This window comes from Phascolarctos cinereus, unplaced genomic scaffold (assembly GCF_003287225.1).
Source record: "Phascolarctos cinereus isolate Bilbo 61053 unplaced genomic scaffold, phaCin_HiC Scaffold_4;HRSCAF=312, whole genome shotgun sequence".
Classification (NCBI taxonomy): Eukaryota; Metazoa; Chordata; class Mammalia; order Diprotodontia; family Phascolarctidae; genus Phascolarctos; species Phascolarctos cinereus.
The window spans coordinates 377690703-377714308 of record NW_027555847.1 but is presented as its reverse complement, the minus strand read 5'-3'; the positions used below and the strand labels follow the sequence as shown (position 1 = coordinate 377714308).

Sequence of the window (23606 nt, the reverse complement as noted above, 5' to 3'; positions counted from 1 at the left end):
AGAGCTGGACATGACTGAAAAATGACTAAACACTACCACCTGTTTTCTCCTCAGGTAGAATATAGGTTCTTTAGGAGTAGGGATTATTTCATCCTTTGTCTTTCTATCACTGTTAATGCATGGTATATAGTAGGCACTTAATAAATGCATGGGGCAGTTAGGTGGTACAGAAGATAGAGTACAGGCCTGGAGTCACAAAGAAGAGTTTTCTTGAGTTCAAGTCTGTTTGCCTTACTTTCCTCATCTGTAAAATAAGCAGGAGAAAGAAATGGTAAACCACAGTATCTTTGCCAAGAAAACCCTAAATGAGTTGAAGAGTTGGACAAGACTGAAAATGAACAAAAAAAACCCCCAAACAAATGCATGTTGACCGATGTGTCCCAGGTCACTTTGTAGTTCTGATCTACAATTCTTGATCACTGTTGGGAAGATATCAATAACTCATATTTATATAGTATTTTGAGATTTTTCAAGTGCTTTCCTTAGAATAGCCCTGAGAGGTTAAAAAATACAAATATTAATATTCTTATTTTACAGATAAAGAAATTGAGTCTCTGCGAGGCTAAGTGACTTGTATCAAGTCACACAGCTAGTACGTGTTAGAGTCCACATTCAAACTCAGGTGCTTGGTGACTTCAAAAACCATCACTCTTGCTACTTTTCTAGGGCCCTGGACATTCTCTTATTCTATAACTCTTTATCCAGTCCATCTGTCTATCATCTCCTGTAAGCCCCTGCTCTTTTAAACTGGACTCCTTCAGAAATCCTTCCTTAATAGCCTCTCCCCCTTAACAGCCTCTTCCTTAATAGCCTCAGCCCTTTGTACATTGTACTACAGCTACCCCTTCCCCATCGAGGGGTTTAGGAGTGCAACACTCCCATGACCTGGAAAATCTGCATACATTTTTTGGCCCTTCCTTAACACCAGAGAAGAAGTCTTCTGGCTTCGCAGATCTCCTTCTCTTTTTTCTTAATATTATACAATATTATAAATATATTTTATGCATTTCTGAGTTTCTAAACTTTTTCTATGTCATCTGCTAGCCTTTGCATGTCATCTGTGGCTTCTGCAAAACTCCCCCAAAATTCCCATTTTATTTCTTATGCCAACCCACAATATATCGAAACCTTGATGGAGAAAGTTATGATGTGGAAAGGATAACTGTGTAGTTGGTAGAACTTAGAACCATTGACTTATAGCTGGTCCCCGGCACTCCCAAAGGTAACCTGAACAAGATTAAAAATATTATTAGGAAATATTTAACAACAACAAAAAAAGACATAGATAATATAACATTTAAAAGCTAAGTCAATAGGTGGCCCACAGGGATCTTTAACTACAATGTAGTGGCTGTTTCTATTTGAGTTTGACACTACTAACTTAGTCTACCTCCATTGTTTTACTGATGAGGAAACAGGCTCAGAGTTGAACAGATTTGCCCCAGGGTCACATAGGCAGTAAATGGTAGTAAGAGATGAGATTTGAACCCAGGTCCTTTGACTTCAGAGCCACTGTACTATCCATGTTGATCTAGGATCAAAGGCTTGAGAGCTAATTTAGTCCAACCTCTTTATTTTACAGATTAAGAAACTGAGGCCCAGAGCTTGTGTAAGTCACCCAAGTCTCAAGTGGCAGAGCTGACATTTGGACTTAACTTCTCAGGCCCCAAATCTGATGCTCTTTCCACTCCCTTCCACTGCTTGCTTTGTGACAGTTCTGGAAATCAGTTCCTGCCTGTGGGCCCTTTCTTCCCTGCTTAAGTCATAAACTCCTAGAAGGCAGAGGCTGAGCCTTCAACTTCTTTTTTGGAAACAATCCATGGGCACAGTGGGGCCTCGGGGATGCTTGTCAGATGGCTCCTTGCCCTTAACATTCCATTCTGTGACCAGCCAAGGGTGATCATCAGGAGACCAGTGAGTCAGGCAGGGTCTAGGCTTTGCATCCCACCCCCACCGTTACCCCCACTCTGTGCCCCACTTCTGCTTCAGAGGGCTGGACACAGAGGGAGAGTGCTTTAAATGCTTGCTGAATGAAGTGGTGAACGAACAACATCATCTCTTTTCCATAGGATTGTAAATCACTGAACAAAAAACACTCTCCACAACCATTTTCTTCTGCTTGACACTGGATTTATTGGAACAGGAAAAAGACAGCTTCTTAGCACCCGCAATACTTGCCAAGAGAGCTGCTCACTGTGGGGGTTGGTCAGCATTTACTGTATTGGTTTCAGCTTTCTTTTTTAAAGTGTTAATTAATTATGGCTTAAAAATTGACCACCTCAGCTTTCTTTTGTCTCCCCTCGCCTTCTTTGGGTAAAGCCCCAATCATCACTCTAGGCGTTTCCTTGCTTGGCCCCTCACCACATGACAACCATCTTAGAGGAGGAGAGTAAGCCAGGAAGCTGGGAGCTTGGAGCATCGGAGGTCAGAAGATGGGCAGATGCAGGCTTCCTTACCACACCACTACCTAACAGAGGGTCATAGGAATAGGATGGATAGATAGATCTGGGAACCATCTACAAAGAAATGATAATTAAACCCAGGCAAGATGATTAAAAGAGAAGAGAAGAGGGCCTAGGACAAGGCTCTTAGATCTACAAGGGACCTTAGAGATGGATTCTCTTGCCTGGCTCTTATTCTTTACCTATGAGAAAATGAGACCCTGAAACTTGTTCAAGGTTACGAAGCCAGTCAGTAGATTTAAATTCAGATTTCCTCTGTCTCCTAGTGAAGTGTTCTTTCTGCTATACAACCTTACCAGGGATTGCTGCTCTTAAGGCCAAGCAGCAAAGATAAAACTGGAGAACATGTCTTCTTCTCTGCCTCCTTCATCCACCCTATAGCTAAAAACTCCTCAGTATAAAACGCAACATTGAAGAATGGAAATCACTGAACACTTGACCCAATGCCTTTTCCCCCTAAAGCCCAAAGCCCAGCTTGCCTTCTATCTACTCTGATATAGCTTGTGTGGTCCTTGTTAGGTACATGCCTCCCTTATTAAAATGTGAGCTCCATGAGGAAGGGCACCATGTTTTTTTTTACCCTTTTTTGTATCCACAGCATTTTAGTACAGTACCTGGAGGCAGAATAAGTGCTAAATAAATGCTTGTTAACTGACAGAAACAATTGGTCTTGTTAAATAGGCAAATAACTTGTTCTGTTGCATCCCAAGTCAGAAGTGAATCCCAGAAGAAAACTCAAGGTTTGTTGTATCTTCCTCATGTCCAGGGAGTTTTGGGATTGGAACACATCATGCCAAATGGCACAATCAATACATAGAAGAGTGGTTTCGGAATGACCTGGTGAATTCTGGATGCCTCCCAATGCAGATAGAAGAGTAGAGATGAAGAGACTCTTGGGCATCCTTGCTCCCCCCCTCAGACTGTAGGGAAGAGATCTCTCCATGTCAGCCCATCTCCCTTCTTTGGGTCCAGCCACTTCCCACAGGCAAAGATCGTGGCAACTCCATTGCTGGTGTTAGTGACCTCCACCCTCTCCACCAGCCAGCCAGAGCTGGGACCTTTGCCGTCATGCTCCAGCCTCACCTTGCGCAGCTCCCCCAGGTCCAGAGTCTCCAGGAAGAAGCGGTCAGTGTGGCCCCTCTCAAAGAGGTTGCGCATACGCCGCCTAAGCTCCCGCTTCCCGGTGTCACCGTTGGCCCCAAAGACAGTGATCGCGACATTGGCATCTGTGCCTGCTCCAGGTTCATAACCCGTCGTGATTATGATCTCATACTTGACCGGCACCAGACTCTGGACCTTGCTGGCAAAGCTCTCAGTCACCTTCGTGACCTCAAACACCTTGAAGTACTTTTTCTTTTTCTTTAGGGGGATCTTGTAGTCACAGTTAAAAAAATACCTGGAGAAACAGGATGGAGAAGAAAGGGAAGAGATGGAAACCACAGGGAAAATTATCCAAAATTATCCAAGACCTTCCAGGATTATAGTGGAATGAACCCTAGATTTAAAATCTGGGGATCTGAGTCCAGACCAAGGTCTGCCACCAACTCTCTGCGTAGCCTCTAAATTTCACTTTCTCCATTTGTAAAATTGGGAAACTAGACTAGATAATCTTTAAGATACCTCCCATCTCTGAAGCTAATGGTCCTTCTGGTCCTAATCGGTATATTACCTTTGTTTACTGGCTATAAAGAAAAAAATACCTCCTTCCCCCCAGCAGATGATTGTGAAATGAGTTGTGAGTGTCACCAACCAGGCAGAGGTCCAGATATAAACGTGGGGTCCAATGGAGTTTAGAAATTATAATAAAAGTCCATGGGAATGGCTGCTTTTAATCTGTAGGAAGGTATTATGAGTATCTGAATGAGGGAGATTGTATAGGGATATTTCATAGCCTGGGGGATAAGAGGTCCTTGCAGGCCTCATGTGAGTAGGTGCAACCAAAGGAAGAGGTATAAGGATGTGGGGCTACTGAAAAGCAAGACACCACCACCAAGAAGAAAAGAGTAAGGGTAGACAGGATAGGCAGTGCGGTGCAGTGGAAGGTGCATGGGTCTAGCAGTCAGGAGATCTGGGTTTCAGCCCTTATTCTGCCACTGGCTAATTTGTGACCCTGGACAAATCACTTTACCTCTCTGGTCCTTAGTTCTGTCCTCTGTAAAATGAAGATGTTGGACTGGATAGTTCCAACTCTAGAGTTATGAGCCCATGTTAGAAGGCCCCTGAAGTTCCTTCTATTTCTCAATCAATGATCTTCTGTCTAGAACAGAGGTTGTTACTCTGGGGTCCATGGACCTGAATAGATCTGTGAATAGACTTCAGAGAGTATGGGAATTTGGATAGGAAAAAATATGTATTTTCATTATAGTTGATTTCCATTGTAATCCTGTGTCTTTTATTTTATACATCTAAAAATCCGATTCTGAGCGTATGCCATTGGTTTACCAGAACGAGAGAGGAATTAGAACTGGCAACAGTCCAGTGAGGGGGCTCTCAGTGATGCATTTCATTTCTAATCATGTAAATGATTTCCAAATGTTCCTCTCCTGTCACCCAGCCATGGCAGGTATTCATGCCCCCTCCCAGGGAACTGAACATGAGAATCGTGGAATATTAGAGCTTGAAGGAACCTTCGAAATCCAACTCCTCCATTTTGCTGAAGAGGAAACTGAGGCCTAGGAAGCTGAAGCAAATTTCCCAAAGTCAGGTGATACTGGCAGAGCTGAGACTAGAACCCAGGGCTCCTGATTTCCAAGCTAGTGCTGCCTCCCTCTCTCCCTCCCTCCCTCCAGAATTATGATGCAAAAAAGTATCAGAATCCCTGGTCTAGATGATCTTCAAAGTCCCTTCCATTTCTAGAGCCATCTCTCCATGTCTTGATGACCTCTGAAGCCTCTTCCCATTCTAGAGCCATGGTCCTATGTCTAGATGACCGCTAAACTCTTTCCAGCTCTGATGTTTTACAATTCTCTATTTGTCAGAGATGCCAAGGAGTTTTCTAGCACATACAACCTTAGGTGAGATAATGGGAAATATCTTCTAATACCTCAAAAGCCCTGTGATTTCATCTGTGAGAGTGGTCCCTTCACTAGCATAAATCACAGCTTCCTCATGACTTAGGAGACATTTTTCATGATCCATTTTGGCCAAAAAAACAATTCATGTTCTGAAACCCAGCCTTCTGGTGATAAGCTTCTGATGGTAAGTAATGATGGTAATTAATGTTTATAGAAAAACACAAGGATGTGCTGGTAAATATTTAACAACCAGGCTGGTGAGGGGGGAAGGGGAGATGTGTGCACCCATACTTTTAAGTTTAATCTTCATTATTAAGACTTTCTTAAGTCTAGACTATCAAGAGAACAATAAATTGTCTTGATCTATAGGATTGCTAATTTCTGAGATGTAAATGCTCATGCTGAACATTAAAGATTGTCTATAGCGAGCTGTAGCAGCAACACATGCCTGGAACTTAGGTTACCTCATTCAATAATGATGAGTCTAGCAGAGGAATGGAAAGTATATATGTGCCCCAAAGAGTCAGGAGAAGTGGCCTATTGGAAACAGGGCTGAGAAGTAATAGAAGGGAGAAGGACGCAGATGTAGGGCCCTGTATTTTTAAAAAACTATGAAGTGGGTCACTTAAAATTTGTGCAAGTTTTTGCTTTGGTTTGTTGGTGTGGGACAAAAATCATAAATCTTATGATATACAAAGTGAAGAGGGGCAGGATGGGATAGCAGATAGCCTCAGAGTCAGGAAGGCCTGGGTTCAAGTCCTTTCTCTGACACTTGCTGTCAGTGTGAGCTTGTGCAAATCACAACCTACCTCTCTGTGTCTTAGAGAACTCTTTAAGACTTTAAGGTACAGAGAAAGTACAGATCTGTATTGGTAGAGGGAGTTTCCTTTTCCCAGAGGTTCCTGGATCAATGAAATCACAAGTCTGATCCCTATTCCTGTATAAATACATTGTATAACCGCAAGATAGAAAGCCTTTAATACTATGTAAATATCTCATAATCATAACATGTAAAGACCTATAATTTTAAAAAAAACCTAACCCGTGGAATCTCCCTTTTGAAAGTTCTTGCAAATAAGAGAGGTTATTAGCTATCTGAAATAGCTCATGTTGAGCCTTGTCTAAAGTTGGGGGAAAGGATGAAATGACCTTGCAAGGTCAGCCCCAGAATTTCCCCACTGGCCTGCATTTGGTTCTAAGAGCTTTAGAGAAGTGCAGAAATGAGATCATTGCCTGGGTAGTGGCTGAGGTCAAGGCTGCTCTGTAGGGAGTAGAGGTCTGAGCAGAAAAAGCAGCCAGAAGAGACAAAATCATGCCAGATTTGGCTGGGTAAGCAGGAGAAAGGGGGCGTGGCCAGGCAGGGAGCCCTCCTGCTCGTTTCCAGCAGTAAGCTGCTGCAAATATTTGGAGCAGATGCTGAGAGATGCATGCTTTCAGTTACTGCCGTGGCCCGTGGCAATCTACACGGAACCCGCCAACAGCACGTCTGGAATTAGAACTGGTAACAGTATAGTGAGGGGTCTCTCAGTGATGCATGTCATTTCTAATCATGTAAATGATTTTCAAATGATCCTCTCCTCTCACCCTCCCAGCCATGGCAGGTATTCATGCCCCCTCCCAGGGAACTGAACATGAGAATCACGGAATATTAGAGCTTGAAGGAACCTTCGAAATCCAACTCCTCCATTTTACTGAAGAGGAAACTGAGGCCTGGGAAGCTGAAGCAAAATTCCCAAAGTCAAGTGACACTGGCAGAGCTGAGACGAGAACCCAGGGCTCCTGATTTCCAAGCTAGTGCTGCCTGCCTCCCTCCAGGCTCGTCAGGGCAGGAATCCCTAATGCAATATTCTTGGGATGTGGGTCACAGACATGGGTATATGAATGTGATGACAGCTTTATTGCAAAGTGTTGTTCACTTGATCTCCACTTTATAGATGATAAGTATATTGAGAGAAATTAAGTGATTTGCCCAATCAGCTAGAAATTGATTGAGTAGGATTTGAACTCAGTTCTTCCTGATTCTAAGTCCAGCACTCTCTCCAAGGAGGTATCTACTTGCCTAGGCAAAAGGTTGCTTCACAGCTGAACTGCTATTATATTTAAACACATTTCTGGACTCTACAAGCCTACCTCATGGAGCCTTGGGGAGGAAAAGTGCTTGATTACTCAGTATATGCAGACTAGAAGTTAAAAGGTAGGCTGGAGTTATCACTGGCAAATACAAAAATATTGAAGATGCATTTCAAAGGTGTGGACTCTCTTTGGGTGCTGATTAATTCACCAGGGAGAAACTAGAAACTTGATCTTTGGTATCTTTAGAGTGGGGCCGAAGTGCCCTAAACCATGAGTCAGGAGAACTTGGTTCTAAGATCTTGGCTTTGGCACTGATTAGCTGTGTGACCTTGGGCAAGTCACTTCACAGCTTCATTATCTATAAAATTGAAATAGATTACACTAGCTCAGATTTTTCTCCTTTTGCAGAGGGAGCCTTGAGTTCTGGTCTTGTCTCTGGCACTAACTGACTGAGAAAGCTGGACTAACATTTCTCCCATGTCAGAGACAGGAGGAAAAGCCCGGTGGCTCAGGGGGGCTAAAGGCCCTTAGAGTCACCAGGCTAGAACATGTAGAAGTAGGATCTAGATATGGAGAGACTTTACAAGAAAATTAGAAGAACACAGAACACATTACTCATCAGACTTATGGATAGGTGAACAATTTACGAATAAACAAGAATTAGCGAAGTTAGGTGTAAAACAGATAATTTTGATTACATTAAATTAAAAGGGTTTTGTACAAATAAAACAAATGTAGCCAAGATCAGAAGGAAAGTAGAAAATTGGGAAAAATTTCTATTTTTTTTTAATCAGATAAAAGTCTTATATCTAAAATATATAAAGAACTTTGTCAAATCTATAAAAATACGAATCATTCCCCAATTGATAAATGGTCAAAGGATACAAACAGGCAGTTTTCCAATAAAGAAATCAAAATAATTTATAATCATATGAAAAAATGCCTTAAATTATCATTGATTAGAGAAATGCAAATTTAAAAAACCTTGAGATACTATTTTACACCTAACAGATTGGCTAAAATGACAGAAAGGGGAAGTGACAAATGTTGGAGGGGATATAGAAAAATTGGGACACTAATTCACTGTTGGTGGAATATCTGAACTGATCCAACCATTTTGGAGAGCAATCTGGATTTATGTCCAATTAAACTACCTATACCTTTTGACCCAGCAATACCACTACTTGGTCTATTTCCAAAGATAATTAGGAAAAAAGGAAAATAGCCTGTATGTTCTAAAATGTTTATAGCAAAATAAGCAATCTAACTTTCCACTTTACCACTGCCCCCCACCCTGGTCTGTAGTGTTCTTTTTAGCTCTCACGTTCTAGGACTCCTTGAGTCTCCAGCAGATCTGGGAAAGGTGTTCTCTAGGGTGAATCTCTACGACAATGGAAAACCCAAGGCTTGGCAGAAATGAATAATACTTCCCCACTTGCCTTTCTGAGCTTTTACCTCCTCACCTCACTACACTTAGACCAGGAGCTCTTGGTTCCAGGCATCAAAGCAGCTGCAAAAGAGCCTTTCTTTTGCTCACATTTGCCCCAATGCTACATCTCCTCTGTTTTAAGGTGACAAGCTTGAGAATGGAGTTCTGTCTCTTCGTTGATGTCTTAGAAGACTATTCCAGCCCTCTCTCCCTTCCATGATAGCTAATAACAATAACAGCTAGCATTTATGTGGTACTTTAGGTTTGGCAAAGCACTTTAGGTATATTATCTGACTTGATGCTTACAACAACTCTAAGAGGTAGATACTATTATTATCCTTTTTTTTTTGCAGAGAAGGAAACTGAGGCTTAGAGGTTAAGTCACACAGCCAGTAAGTTACTTAAGAATTATTTGAATTCAGATATTCCTGAATCTACAACACAGCACTCTATCAGCTACTCTATTTAGCTGCCTACCTATTACCTAACCTCTAACTCTTCTCTTCTTCAGTTCCTTTAACTATCAGTGCCTAATAAATGTGTGCACTCTCTATTTCTCCTTTCCCTCTTTCTCCCTTTATCTCTGTCTCTATCCATTTATTTACATATCCACCCATCCATCCATCTATCTATCTATCTATCTATCTATCTATCTATCTATCTATCTATCTATCTATCTGTCTGTCTGTCTGTCTGTCTGTCTGTCTGTCTGTCTGTCTGTCTGTTGGTCTATCTATCTATCTATCTATCTATCTATCTATCTATCTATCTATTTATCTATCTATCTACAGAGCTGTCATGTGGAATATTTACTTTTGCTTGACCCAGAAGTCAGGGTTAGGAGCAATGCTGTAACTGACTCACTTCTTTAATAGTGTATTGGGCTGTTTCTGACACCTGGATTGGTACCTGCTCTGCCCTCCGCATTAGCCTGATGGTTTTTATTGAGTACACTTCTCTATATTCCCCTAGTCAAAACAGCCAAATTCAAACTACCAAACTTGGGCCACCCACTCCCCTTACCCATGATATCTGGAGGGGGAGCATATCTAAGGAGCCTTTCCTCTGTAGTCCAGATGTCTATCCACTACATACTAACTCGTGGCTCTAACTTCATGGAGAGTTAAAAGTAGATTCTTCTGGTTTATACATGGGTAGGGATGTGCCTCTATTTCCCTATCCCCCCTGTCTTCTGGCAAAGTTATTTGCTTCCCAAGCTCAGAATTAGGAATAGCCAGAAGGCGGTCTTCCTTTTGGTGCCCTGCTCTCTCCAGTCCTCCTTATAGATTTATAGAGCCATGGCCTTAGGCTCCATGGGACATCCTTCCCAGTCCTAGCCCTAAAATTTGACCCACAGACAGAGCTCGTTGTTCTTGGTCAACACATACTACACACCCGTGTCAGCTCTGCTGTCATCGGGAGGTGTGTGGGGGGGTGGTCTTTCCAAACCACAGGGCCATTGTGCCAAATGTTCTCTGTAGGTTCTGGCCTGGTGCAGTGTAGTGCTTTTAGCTTGAACATGCAAGTGAGCAGCTGTTCTTACTAACGTAGGATATGGTTCTTAAACAGCAGTACAACCATTCCTTAGGTTAGCGTGGGACTCCAGGACTCTCGCTCTCCTGGTCACCTTCCTCTGGACAATTTCCAGCTTGTCAGTATCCTCCTTAGGAGACTCTCAGACCTGGGCTTAATCCTCCAGGTGCAGTTTGACTAAAGTAGAAAACACCAGAACTATTGTTTTGATTAAGAGGAAGTTGGGAGCAGATATAGGATGGTAGAAAGGGCTAACCGTGTGTGGCCTTGAATAGGTCACAACCACTCTCTACCCAAGGTTTCTCCCCTATAAAATGTTAGTGTCAGATCAGATGATTCCTAGGGTTCCTTAAGCCTCTAAATCTACGAATTGAATTGGAGCCCAAGGTACAGGAATAAGGCAGTGCAAATTCCTTAATTGAAAGGCAATGCTCAGTTGTGGTAAGATTTCTAGACTTAGAGTTAGGGAAATAAAGGCACATCCCTACCCATGTATAAACCAGTAGGTTCAAATCCCTCCCCTGATATTTACTTGTTGTGTGACCATAAGTAAATCACTTAAACTTTCTGGCCCTCAGTTTCTTCATCTGTAAAATGGGGATAATAATACTTCACAGGGTTGTCGTGAGGCTCAAATGAGATAATGTTCCTGTGGCTTCCTCTCTAGTTGTTGAGTTCCATCCTGGAACCTCCACTGGAGGAGTTGCCCATGCCAGCCTTACTTGTTTCTCATCGGTCTCTGCCCCTGAACTTTTTTCCCACCTTAACCAATGGGTGCCTCCCTCTCCCCAACTTCCAGCTCCCTTTTATGGGCTGTCTTCCCTATTAGAATGTAAGCTCTTTGAGAATAGAGACTGTCTTTCTTCCTGCTTGAATTTGCATATCGAGGTTTAGCACAGCTCTTGGCATGTAAGAAATGCTTTTCTTTTGTCTTTTTTTTTTTGGCTAGGCAACAGAGTGAAGTGACTTGCCCAGGGTCACACAGCTGGTAAGTATTATGTGTCTGAGGGCAGATTTGAACTCAGGTACTCTTGAATCCAGGGCCAGTGATCTATCCACTCGCTGCCCCTAAGAAATGCTTTTCTAAGCTAATGGATTTAAGGTGCTTCTTGCTGGGCACCAGAGTCCAGACCTCAAGCTCCCCAGTAAGAACAATGCCCTTTACCGATGTAGATTGACAAGGAACAGTCTTTAAAGGGTTGCCTGAGGTGCTGAGAGGTAAAATGACTTGCTTAAGGTCACACAGACAGTATTCTCTGGCAGGGTCCTCGAAACCAAATAGGCTGGACTTCTATAGTGGTCCTCAATCCCCTAAACTATGCTGCCTCTGTAAAGGGCTTTGTAAACTTTAAAGCACCATAAATGTCCAACATCATTGTTATTAGGATAGATAAAGAGCGATTAAGAGAGCACTTCATAAATGAGTTCAGATCATAGTGAGGTTAACTCATTTAGATGAATTATGTCCCAGAATACAGGAAGAATGTGTAGGTGTGATCACAGGACTACTCTGCATGAGTTTGGAGGAACTGTAGAAAACAGGAGGGAGGTGTCAGGGGAATGGGAATGGGTAAATGCCATATCAATTTTTAAAAAGGTGAGGAAGGCCAATTTTGGGAAACTGGATTGGTGAATTTGAATTTGATCCTGAGTAAAATTCTAGAGGAGATTATTAAACAGAAAAAAATCAGGAGGCAGCTTGGTTCCCATAGAAGACTTTTTAGTCATTACCAAACTAAGGTCCCTTGGCTTTTTCATTGAATTACTAGATTGTGCCTAAGACAGTGGTTTTGTGTAGTAGGAACTCAAATCTGTGTTAACTGAATTGAATTAAACTGGTGGATGGGAAATAGTATTATAGAATATAAGGATAACAGAGGCTGATATTTATGTAGATTTCAGGTTTTGAAATCAATTTATAGATATTCTCTTAATTTATTCTCACAACAATCCTGTGAGGTAGGGATTATTATCCCCTTTTTGCAGATGAGGAAACTAAGGCTCAGAATGGTTAAATGAGTTGTCCAATGTCATATAGCTTGTAAGTATCTGAGGTAGGATTTGAAGTCAGGCCTCTCCTGATTCCAAATCCAGTGCTCTTGATTTCAGTGAGGCATGTGACAAAGTCTCCCATGATAGCTTTGCGGATAAGATGGAGAGGTGTAAGTTATATGAGAGTAGAGTTAGGTGGATTCAGAGTTGGTTTGAACCACTTAGAGAGTAAATTTCGTATTATTAGTAGATGAGTGTCAATTTGTAGAGAGGGCTCCAGTGGCCTGTAAAAGGGTGCTGTCTATTTATGTTGTTATCATCAATTTGGGTGAAGGCATAAATAGCATTCTTGTCAACTTTATGGGATGACATATTGTTAGGAGGGAGAGCTAATATGCTAAGAGCCAGAACTCAAAGCCTAAAGATCTCAATAGGCTGGAATGATGAGCTAAAAATAACAACAAGTATGCAACAAAACTGCTTAAGTCCGTTTGTGTAGAGTAGAAAGTTAGGGATGGGGACTAGGTCTGTGATTTTATTGACATCAGGAACTCCTGGGTGAGGAAACTCACTATATAAATCCAAGTCAATCAATCATTCAATCAATAAACGTTTATGAAGTATCCATTTAGTGCTAAGCATTGTGCTAAGTTCTAGTCAGCACTTTCTTTACAAGTAGTAGTCTTAGAAATTTGCCTAGAACAGGAGAAGTTAAAGACTTAGCCAGGGTCACACAGTCTGCCATCCTGTGTTAGAGAAAGTAATTGAACCCAAGTTTTCCTGGCTTCAAGTCTACCTTTCTAATGACTGTGCTATGGTGCTTTTCAGTGGAAAGGTAATCAAGATAAATGTAAAGTCTTGTACTTTGGTTTAAAAAATCAATGGCACAAGTGCAGGTTGGGGGAGACATGGCTTAACAGTAGCTCATGTGGAAACATTTAGAGCTTTCATCAGGCTGCAAAGCTCTATATATTTTAATATGATATGTCTACTCCAAAAGATAATGCAACCTTTTAACTCAATTCAGATCAAATGTGTAAGTGCCTCTCTTTTGCACAGCACCGTGGATACAACGTTATGATAGTTACGATAGTCTCTGCTCTCAAGGAGTTCATCATCTAAATAGATTCTATTAGCAAAGGTACAGGGTCCAGAATGAGGGTGCTGCTTAGTCCGTATCTGGATTAGGACAACACTTCTGGACGCTACATTTAAATAAGAAAAGTAACAAGATGGAATGTGAATCTAGAGGAGAGTGACCAGGATAGTGATGAATCTAGAAACCCTGTAATGAGGAGAATGCTTGAAAGATTTTTAGGATGGAGAAGAGAAAACTGGGGGTGGGGGCACATAATAACTCTCTTCAAATATCTCTCTGAATAGTTGTCTCAAGTGGCAAAAGGACAAGTTTGTTTTCAGTAGTTCCAGAGGGTAAAACTAGGAAGAGAGGGTGGAAGTTCCAAGGAGACAGACTGATCCAGTAAAAAAGAATTTCTAATGTGAAGGGAATTATGATTTTCATATTAATCAAAATGAATACACTAATAATTTAGATTTCTCAGGGCTTCCTTTTTCTCAGTAGACTCAGACTTGGGAGTCAGAGACTCACAATGCAACTTGAAATGATCCATCAAACCCTTGACAGTGCTCTCACAATCACTGCATTCCTGTTCCCGTGTACCTTAAGTGAAGTGAATGAAAGATTGTAGAACCTGTTCCTGTCACAGAACTCTGGTCCTGTGTCCCACCACATAATGGCCACCCAAGACTTGAAACAATACTGTTCCCACAGGACTCCAGAACACTTGTATTGTCCTGCACTGGTGGACTTGTCGTGGGAAACCCCTCAGGCCCTGGAAATGATTGCTTTGTAATCCATGTCCCCCCCTTTCACACTTGTGATTTATGTATGTGAGCTGTGCCTTTACTCCAGCGTGGAGAGCATTCCTTCACTTTGAAAGCAGTTAATTAACCTGCTGCTTGTTTCCTGGCATCCCTGTCTCTGGCTTGCTTTGTACAGCCCTGAATATTCACAGGTTAGAGGCCACTCCTGTCCAGATTGTGTTTAAAATTCTGTCAACACCAACAGCCAGAGCGGCCAAAACACCGGACAGACTGCTGCTGGAGGCTGGGAGCTTCCTGCTGCTGGATGGGTTCAAGCAGGGCTTGATGACATTTTGTCAGAAGGTTTCTGCCACTGGGTAAAAGTTTGGACCAAGTAACTTCTAAGGACCCTTCCAATTCTGAGGTTCGATGACTGTGATTCTTTTTGGTATATTTCTTTGGTATTTCCCTTCAGTGCATTCCCTATTTCCCACTGCCCTCATAGGATGCTCCCTAGATGACCTGGTTCTTCCTTCACCCAGCCTCCCAAGGTTATGTCCATGATACCAACCCTGCTTTGCCCACAGCCAAACAAGGCAGATTACAAGCCACCTCAGTAGTCTATACCCTTCCAGTTGGGAAATCCATCTCAACCCTTCCTGGGCTCCTGGCCATGTGAGGAAGTTACATACACATTATTGAACTCCAACTCTGTGATGGTGATGGTCTTTACATGCCAGAGTATCTCCCTGGGAGGCATCCTCTGCCCTTCTCTGGGCATGTGCCACAAACACAGTGCAGCTATGTCACCCACATAGATGCTGTCAAATTCAAATTTGTCAGTGGTGCCTCTGTAAGAAACAAAGGATACTTTCCATGAGCCTTCCCACACCTAGTTCGTTCATCTATCCATCCATTCATCCATCCATCCATTCATCTATCCATCCATTCATCCATCCATCCATCCATCCATCCATCCATCCATCATCCATCCATCCATCCATCCATCCATCCATCCATCCTCTTGCCTGTTTTATTTATCCATTCATTCGAAGAATACTTATTGTTTGCCTACCATACGTGAAACACTAAAATTGGGCACTTGGGGATACAAAGAGTAAGAAACAGTCCCTGTATTCATTTGTGTTACATTTTAGTTGGAGAGCCAGAACTATCACACATGAAATAATTCAATAACCACACATTGCTGTCTATGCTAAGGCTGAAAGACTGGCAAAGGAAGTAAGTGTTTCTAGGAATTCAGGCCAGGGAGAGACCACTGAAGGCTGGGCTGCTTGGGGGAGGCTCTCTGAAGAAGGTGAGATTGTATCCTTGGCTAATAGGAAGGACTTGGATGGCAGGGAGGGGACAGGGGGAAATAAGTTGAGCCAAGTCATAGAAATGGGGATGCACATGGACTATAGGAGTGGGACAGAATCCAGCCTCACTGGAGAGGCAGAATATGGAAGGTTGGAAAGATCAAAAATATAACTTGGGGTCAAAAGGTGGTGGAGCATTGAATGATAGAATGAGCCAGGGCTTTATCCTGTGGCAGTGGAGAGGGAGTCATTAAAACAAAAGTAGTGACAGAATGTTACCTAAACAACATTTTTTTTAAGGCAGTTGGGGTTAAGTGACTTGCCCAGGGTCACATAGCTAGTAAGTGTCAAGTGTTTGGTCTGAGACCAGATTTGAACCGCCTAAACAGCTTTTAAGATTAATCTGCCAGTAGAACATGGGAGAACCTAGATTTAAAAGTACTATGATTCCTCAGGCATAAGGGACTATGTTAGGGAATACAATTAAAGAATGCTTTTTGGACAAATCCTTGGAATTTGTAAAATAAATATTAATTAAATAGTTATTTATTTAATAAATAATAAAATAAACAAAAATTAACTGATGCTGATATGAGTGGTTTCAAGATTGTAAAGCACTTTACCTGTATTATCTCATCTAAGCCTCTCAAGAGCCCTCTGAGTTAGTTAATCCAGGCATTCTTATGCCCATCTTACAGAAGTTGAGGCTCTGAGCAGTGAGGTAACTTGCTCATGGCAGTTAGTGAGTGTCGGAGGCAGGATTTAAGCTCAGGTCATTGGAGCTCTAAATCCAACACTCTCCTACCCTACCCTGCCTCTCACCTCCATGAAGCTTACCTCCTGAAGGGGAGAGATCATGCCTTTTTATTCTCTGTTATCTCCCAAAGAGCCTAGTGAGCTGGGCACCCAGAATGGATCAGTAAACATAATCTGTGTCCCAGAACCAGACATTGGAAGCTGCCCTCCTCCCTGTCCCCTCCCCCCTCTCCATGCTCCATCCCACTAAAGACAAGAGGACCACGGGACACCTGGCTGTTAAGTCTGTTTTTCTTATTATTCACCCTCCCCTCCCTTCCCTCTTTCCCCTTCTCATGCCCCCATCCATGGGCCTCCCCTACTTTCTAAACACCCTGTGCCTAGGGCTGTTTTCAATGAGAAATTCTTTGGACCGGTCCTTTCTTCCTTCCAGAACGATCCAGGCATTCTCCCTGGTATCTGAATCGCCGGTTTCTATGACGATCTCATAAGCTGCAAAGGAGGACAAAAGCCACACATTAGGAGAGAGGAGGCAGCTGCCCCTAAGTGGGGATCTGGCTGAACAGCCCGTGTCTCCTTGGCCTCATCCTCACCTCTGAGGAGGGGGGAGCATGAGGGTGGGGGGGGGGAGCTGAGGTTAATTACTGGGCTGAAAGGCTAGAAATAGAACCCATGATGGAAAGAACCAGAATCTCCTAAAGATTCAGGGGATAATTAAGTAATAATTCCCATTCTGTTTACTGTAATGATTTCTTCACCATGTAATCAGGGAGACAATCTGAGATCCACTGCAGTAGAGAGGCCTGCCTGGAGGAGGTGTGAGAAAGACACTGGGGGTGGGGTGTGTTGGGATTGAGGAAGGTGTTTCCAGAGGCCTGGCTTTCTGAGTCTCACTGACATAAGCCTAAATCTCTGTCCCATATTTCACCTCTATGACCATTCATCATTCATGTGAAAGATAACTGGGGCGGAAGGCCCCAACAGATGTGAGAAATGATTCATTTGGACCCCTCTTCTATTCCAATCAGTATTAATCATTTTGATATTCTACATAAATCATATAGGGATAGATAGGTTCTTATAGTGGGCCTCAAACTTTAACATAATGTTCACTGCTTGTTTACCAAGTTATGAGGCTCACTTGTGTAAGCATGAGAATGCTGACAAAGATATTTCCATCCTGTTTTACTCAAATTTCATGTCCAAACTCAGCACAGGTGGGATGCCTTGATGCTCTGGAAAGTCCCCCAACTTATTTTTGTGTCTCTGGACCTCTCTCTCATGCCCAACATGAGCAAGTGACCATCTTATGACCACTTAGTCAGGGGAGATGCCCCATGCTTTACCCAACCTGTGAATCCCCCCCCATTTGATATGTCATTTTTGGCTCTCAAGAGCAAAGTCTATCACCCAGTGAGATTCTGTATTTCACCATGCCTCTTTTGCATATTTGGAAACTCTATTAAAACAAGCTCTTGGAAAAAGGGAGCATCTCAGATTGTGGGAAGATCTGAGGTCCACTTCATTAGAGGGGACCATGGACCTTTTAATGAAGTACCATTGGCTCAGAGCTCTGACTCAAGTCTCTTTTATTGTAGGTTGGACAATTTTAATCCCCACACAGAAATATACAAGAAGGGGTCTGAACCAGCTTTTTTTTTTTTAACCAGACAGCTCGATTCTCCAGGTCCATATTCTGTTAGCAGAAGGAATGATAGAATCCCTGAATGTTACTGCTGGATGTTACCTTAGAAATCATCTAGTTCTGCCTTCTCATTCTGTAGAGGACAATGCAGAAGCCCACAGAAGGGCAGTGATTGGCCTAAGGACACACAGCTTATGAAGGGCAGAGCTGGGAATCTGACCAAGGGCCCTGGTTCCAAATCCTTTGCTCTTTCCACTGCACGCTGCTGCTACTGCTGTGAATGACCAGAGCAGATATTTCTCTCTGCTTTGTAGAAACAAAGCACTTTCTACAAGGGGGTCCCTAAAGTCTTAGCACAATTAAAATTTTTTTTCCCTAAGTACACATAAAAACAATTTTGGACATTCACTTCTAAAAAATTTGAGTTCCAAATCCCTTCCTGGATCCCTTCCCCCTCTTTGAGTAGGTAAGCAATTTGATATAGGTTATACATGTACAGTCACGAAAAACGTATTTCCATATTAGTCATGTTGTGAAAGAAAATACAGACCAAAAAAAAATAAAGAAAAAGAAAGTGTAAAAGAAAAAGTATGCTTTGATCTGCATTCAGACGTCATCAGTTCTTTCTCTTTAGGTAGATAGCATTTTTCATCATAAGTCCTTTAGAATTGTCTTGGATTGGCAAACCCCTCCAAATACTCACAAAAAAATGGCTCTAAACAAATTCTAAAGCAGCAGAACCCACAAAAAAGACAGAGTAAAACAAACTTCCAGCCCAAGACAGCCTGGATGGTTGATCGGAAAGGCATATCGCGCCAAGTGGTAAGAGGAGTGCAGTTCGGCGTGGGCGCGCAGGCCACAGCAAACCTAGAGCAGGCCTCAGAGGACTGAATCACGGGCAGCTGTGTGGCTTCCAGACTCCTCAATCCACCAACACCAAAGACAACTTAGAAGGTGAGTGGGAAAATCTGTTTTTGTGGTGAGAGAAGAGCTAGGTCAGAGTCAGTTCCAGAGCGCTGAGCGTGAGCCCCAGGGTGGTGGCTGTGTCCTGAGCTTCCAGCCCACAGACTGAGGGGAAATCGAGTGGCTGATCAGAGGGGGACTGCAGGGATCTCTTTGCCAGTGCTGAGGCAGGAATCTCTTGATTTGCCTGTGCTTGGATCTGGGTCACAGTTCTGGGTGGTGGTCCTGGGGCAAGGAGGAGCACTGGTGTGGTGGAGCTTGTAGTGGCAGTGGAGAAGAAACCTTCCTCACAGTTCCAAGAGAGAAAAGACAGCTTGAAGCCAGTCACTCAAAGACCAGAGCTCAGGCCAAGAAAAGAGTAAACATCTCGACCCTTATCATACCACCTTGGAAGAACTGAAAATTTACAGGTCCCTAGAAGTATCTCTGAAAACAGCTACACAAACCCCTGAAGCTTGGGACAGTACATTCTCCACATTGGAAGCAGACTTTTACTTTAACAAAGAGTTTAAAACTCAAGTAGTTGGCTGGGATCATGAGCAAACCTCACAAAAAGAGTCAGACTATATTATCTTACTTTGGTGACAAAGAAGATCAAAACATACAACCAGAAGAAGACAACAAAGTCAAAGCTCCTACATCCAAAGCCTCCAAGAAAAATATGAATCAGTCCCAGGCCTTGGAAGAGCTCAAAAGGGATTTTGAGAAGCAAGTAAGAGAAGTAGAGGAAAAACTGGGAAGAGAAATGAAAGTGACGCAAGAAAATCATGAAAAACAAGTCAACAGTTTGCTAAAGGAGACCCAAAAAAATACTGAAGAAAATAACACCTTAAAAAATAGCCTAACCCAAATGGCAAAAGAGGTCCAAAAAGCCAATGAGGAAAAGAATGCCCTAAAAAGAAAAATTGGCCAAATGGAAAAGGAAGTCCAAAAGCTTACTGAAGAAAATACTTCCTTAAAAATTAGAATAGAGCAATTGGAAGATAGTGACTTTACGAGAAATCAAGACACAGTAGAACAAATCCAAAAGAATGAAAAATTAGAAAACAATGTGAAATATCTCATTGGAAAAACAACTGACCTGGAAAATAGATCCAGGAGAGAGAATTTAAAAATTATTGGACTATCTGAAAGCCATGATCAAAAAAAGAGCCTAGACATCATCTTTCAAGAAATTATCAAGGAAAACTGCCCTGATATTTTAGAACCAGAGGGCAAAATAGAAATTGAAAGAATCCACCAATCTCCCCTGAAAGAGATCCCCAAAGGAAAACTCCTAGGAATATTGTAGCCAAATTCCAGAGTTCCCAGGTCAAGGAGAAAATATTGCAAGCAGCCAGAAAGAAACAATTCAAGTATGGTGGAAACACAATCAGGATAACACAAGATTTAGCAGCTTCTACATTAAAGGACTGCAGGGCATGGAATATAATATTCTGGAGGGCAAAGGAGATAGGATTACAACCAAGAATCACCTACCCAGCAAAACTGAGTATAATCCTTCAGGGGAAAAAATGGTCATTCAGTGAAATAGAGGACTTTCAAGCATTCTTGATGAAAAGACCAGAGCTGAATAGAAAATTTGACTTTCAAATACAAGACTCAAGTGGAACATGAAGAGGTAAACAGGAAAGAGAAATCATAAGAGACTTATTAAGGCTGAACTGTTTACATTCCTGCATGGAAAGATGATATTTATAACTCATGAGACCTTTGTCAGTATTAGGGTAGGGGAGGGGAAAAATTATATGGATAGATAGATAGATAGATAGATAGATAGATAGATAGATAGATAGATAGAGGGCACAGGGTGAGTTGAAGATGAAGGGGTGATATCTGGAGAATAAAATTAAGGGGTGAGAGAGGATTATACTAGGAGAAGGAGAAAGGGAGAGGTAGAATGGGGTACATTATCTTGCACAAAACAGACAAGAAAAGGTTCTTACAGTGGAGGGGAAACAGGGGAAGGTGAGAGGAAATGAGGGAATCTTATTCTCATAGGATTTGGCTTAAGGAGGGAATAACATATACACTCAATTGGGTATGGAAATCTGTCTTACCCTACAGGAAAATAGGGGAGGAAGGGGACAAGAGAGCAGGGGGATGATAGAGAGAAGGGCAGATTGGGAAAGGGGTAATCAGAAGGAAGTACTTCTGAGGAGGGACAGGGTCAAAAGAAAGAATAGAATAAATGGGGGGCAGGATAGGATTAAGGGAAATAGAGTTAGCTTTTCACAACATGTCTACTACGCATCACAACAGTTATGCATAACTGCACACGTATGGCCTGTATTGACTTGCTTGCCTTTTCAATGACGGTGGGTGGGGTTGGAGGAAGGGAGAAAATTTGGAACCCAAAGTTTTAAAAACACATGTTTAAAAAAAATGTTTCCACATGCAACTGGGAAATAAGAAATACAGGAAATGAGGTACAGAAATCTATCCCACCCTACAAGAAAATACAAAGGGAAGGGGATAAGAGAAGGGGGGGGGAGATAGAAGGGAGGGCAGACTAGGGGAAGGGCTATTCAGAATGCATGCCATCTTGGGGGGGGGAGGGGCAAGATGGGGTGAAAATATGGAATTCAAAATCTTGTGGAAGTAAATGTTGAAAAATAAAAATAAATAAATTTATATATTTAAAAAATAAAAAAATAGAAAAAAAGAATTGTCTTGGATCATTGTATTGCTGAGAATAGCTGAATCATTCACAGTTGATTATCCTACAATATTGTTATTACTGTGTACAGTGTTCTCCTGGATCTGCGTTCTTTACTTTGCATCAGTTCATATAAGTCTTCCCAAGTTTTTCTGAAAGCATCTGGATCATCATTTCTTATATCACAATAATAAGTAGTCCATCACAGAGCAGCTAGGTGGCACAGTGGATAAGGCCCTGGGCTTGGAATCAGGAAGATTCATCTTCATGAGTTCAAATTTTCTGACCTCAGACACTTAGTAGTTGTATGTCCCTGGACAAGTCACTTAACCCTGTTTGCCTCAGTTTCCTCATCTATAAAATGAACTGGAGAAGGAAATGACAAACCATTCTAGTATCTTTGCCAAGAAATCCCCAAATGGGGTCACAGAGAGTTGGACATGACTGAAATGATTCAATAACAACAACAAAATGGTTTAGATCTGACTCTCTTGCATGTGAAAAAATATTTTATATTTGTATTCATGTAGTTCTTAGATTTGTCTTGGCAGGTAGACTCCCAAGTACTTTATGTTGTCTACAGTTATTTTAAATGGAATTTCTCTTTCTGTACAACAAAGCTGCTGGGCTTTGTTGTTAATATACAGAAATCCTGATGATTTATGTGAATTTATTTTATATCTTACAACTTTATTTAAGTTGTTAATTATTTTTACTAGCTTTTTAGTTGATTCTCTAGGATTTTCTAAGTATACCATCATATCATCTGCAAAGAGTGATAGTTTTGTTTCCTCATTGCCTATTTTAATTCCTTCTCTTTCTCTTTTTTCCCTCTTATTGCTCTAGCTAACATTTCTAGTACAATATTGAATAATTGTGGTGATAATGGGCATCTTTGCTTCACCCCTGATCTTACTGGGAAGGCTTCTGGCTCTTCCTCATTACCGATAATGCTTGCTAATAGATTTAAATAAATATTACTTATCATTTTAAGGAAAGTTCCATTTATTCCTATGCTTTCTAGTGTTTTTAATAGGAATGAGCATTGTATTTTGTCAAAAGCTTTTTCTGTGTATGTTGAGATAATCATATAATTTCTGTTGTTATTGTTATTGGTATGATCAATTATGCTGATGGTTTTCCTAGTATTGAACCAGCCCTGAATTCCTGGTATAAATCCCACACGGTCATGGTAGAGGATCTTTGCGATCTATTGACATCATCTCATTGCTAGTATTTTAATTAAAATTTTCCCTTCAATATTCATTAAGGAATTAGTATAGTTTTAAACTACATTTTATTTAAGTACAGCTTAAACTGTATATGCCTTGTATATAAGATTGCTTTTGATTCCCACAAAAATCTTGTGAGACAGGATTTTTATCCCATTTTACAGATGAAGAAGCTGATCCAGAGAATAAGCTGACCCATGTCATATAACTAGTGAGTTCATGACAGAGCCAGACCTGGGACCCAAACCTTCTAACTCAAGTCCAAAACTCTTTCCTCTCTGTTATGCTGCCTAAGGAAGAAGAAATTTTTAAAAAATTTCCTCTCAGCCAGGGAAGTAGTTGCTTAAGACTACTAGCTGTGTCACCTAAAACAAGTCCTCTCAAGGCCTCAAGTTTCCTCATCTGTAAAGTGGACAAGATGATCTCTAAGACTCTCTACAATTCTAATGTTCTAGCCTATGAAGCAACTGCCTGCCACAGGAAGGGACGAAGCTCCCTGACATGAAAACAAAGCAGATGTAGTTTCATGCCAAACAACTTAGCTCAGCCCCTGGAGAGAGGACTAGCCTGATCTATGGGGTTTTCTTGCCGTTTGTTTAATTTCCATGATTCATGACCATGAGCAGTCAACAGCATTTTGTTGGTACAACTCAAGTGATTTTTCCACCTCAGAAATATGATCTCTGACTTCTGAATTGTAAATCT

The 23606-nt window shown here is 41.7% G+C and overlaps 1 protein-coding gene across 1 annotated transcript in view; it reads right to left on the bottom strand.

The window, feature by feature from the left end:
• Window positions 1-3377: 3377 nt before the first annotated feature.
• LOXHD1 (lipoxygenase homology PLAT domains 1) overlaps window positions 3378-23606 on the bottom strand; it is a 280858-nt gene continuing 260629 nt past the window's right edge. The window contains 3 exon segments of the mRNA XM_078151940.1: window positions 3378-3858; window positions 15020-15178; window positions 16765-16894. Of these exon segments, the coding sequence (XP_078008066.1) occupies window positions 3378-3858; window positions 15020-15178; window positions 16765-16894 (770 nt within the window).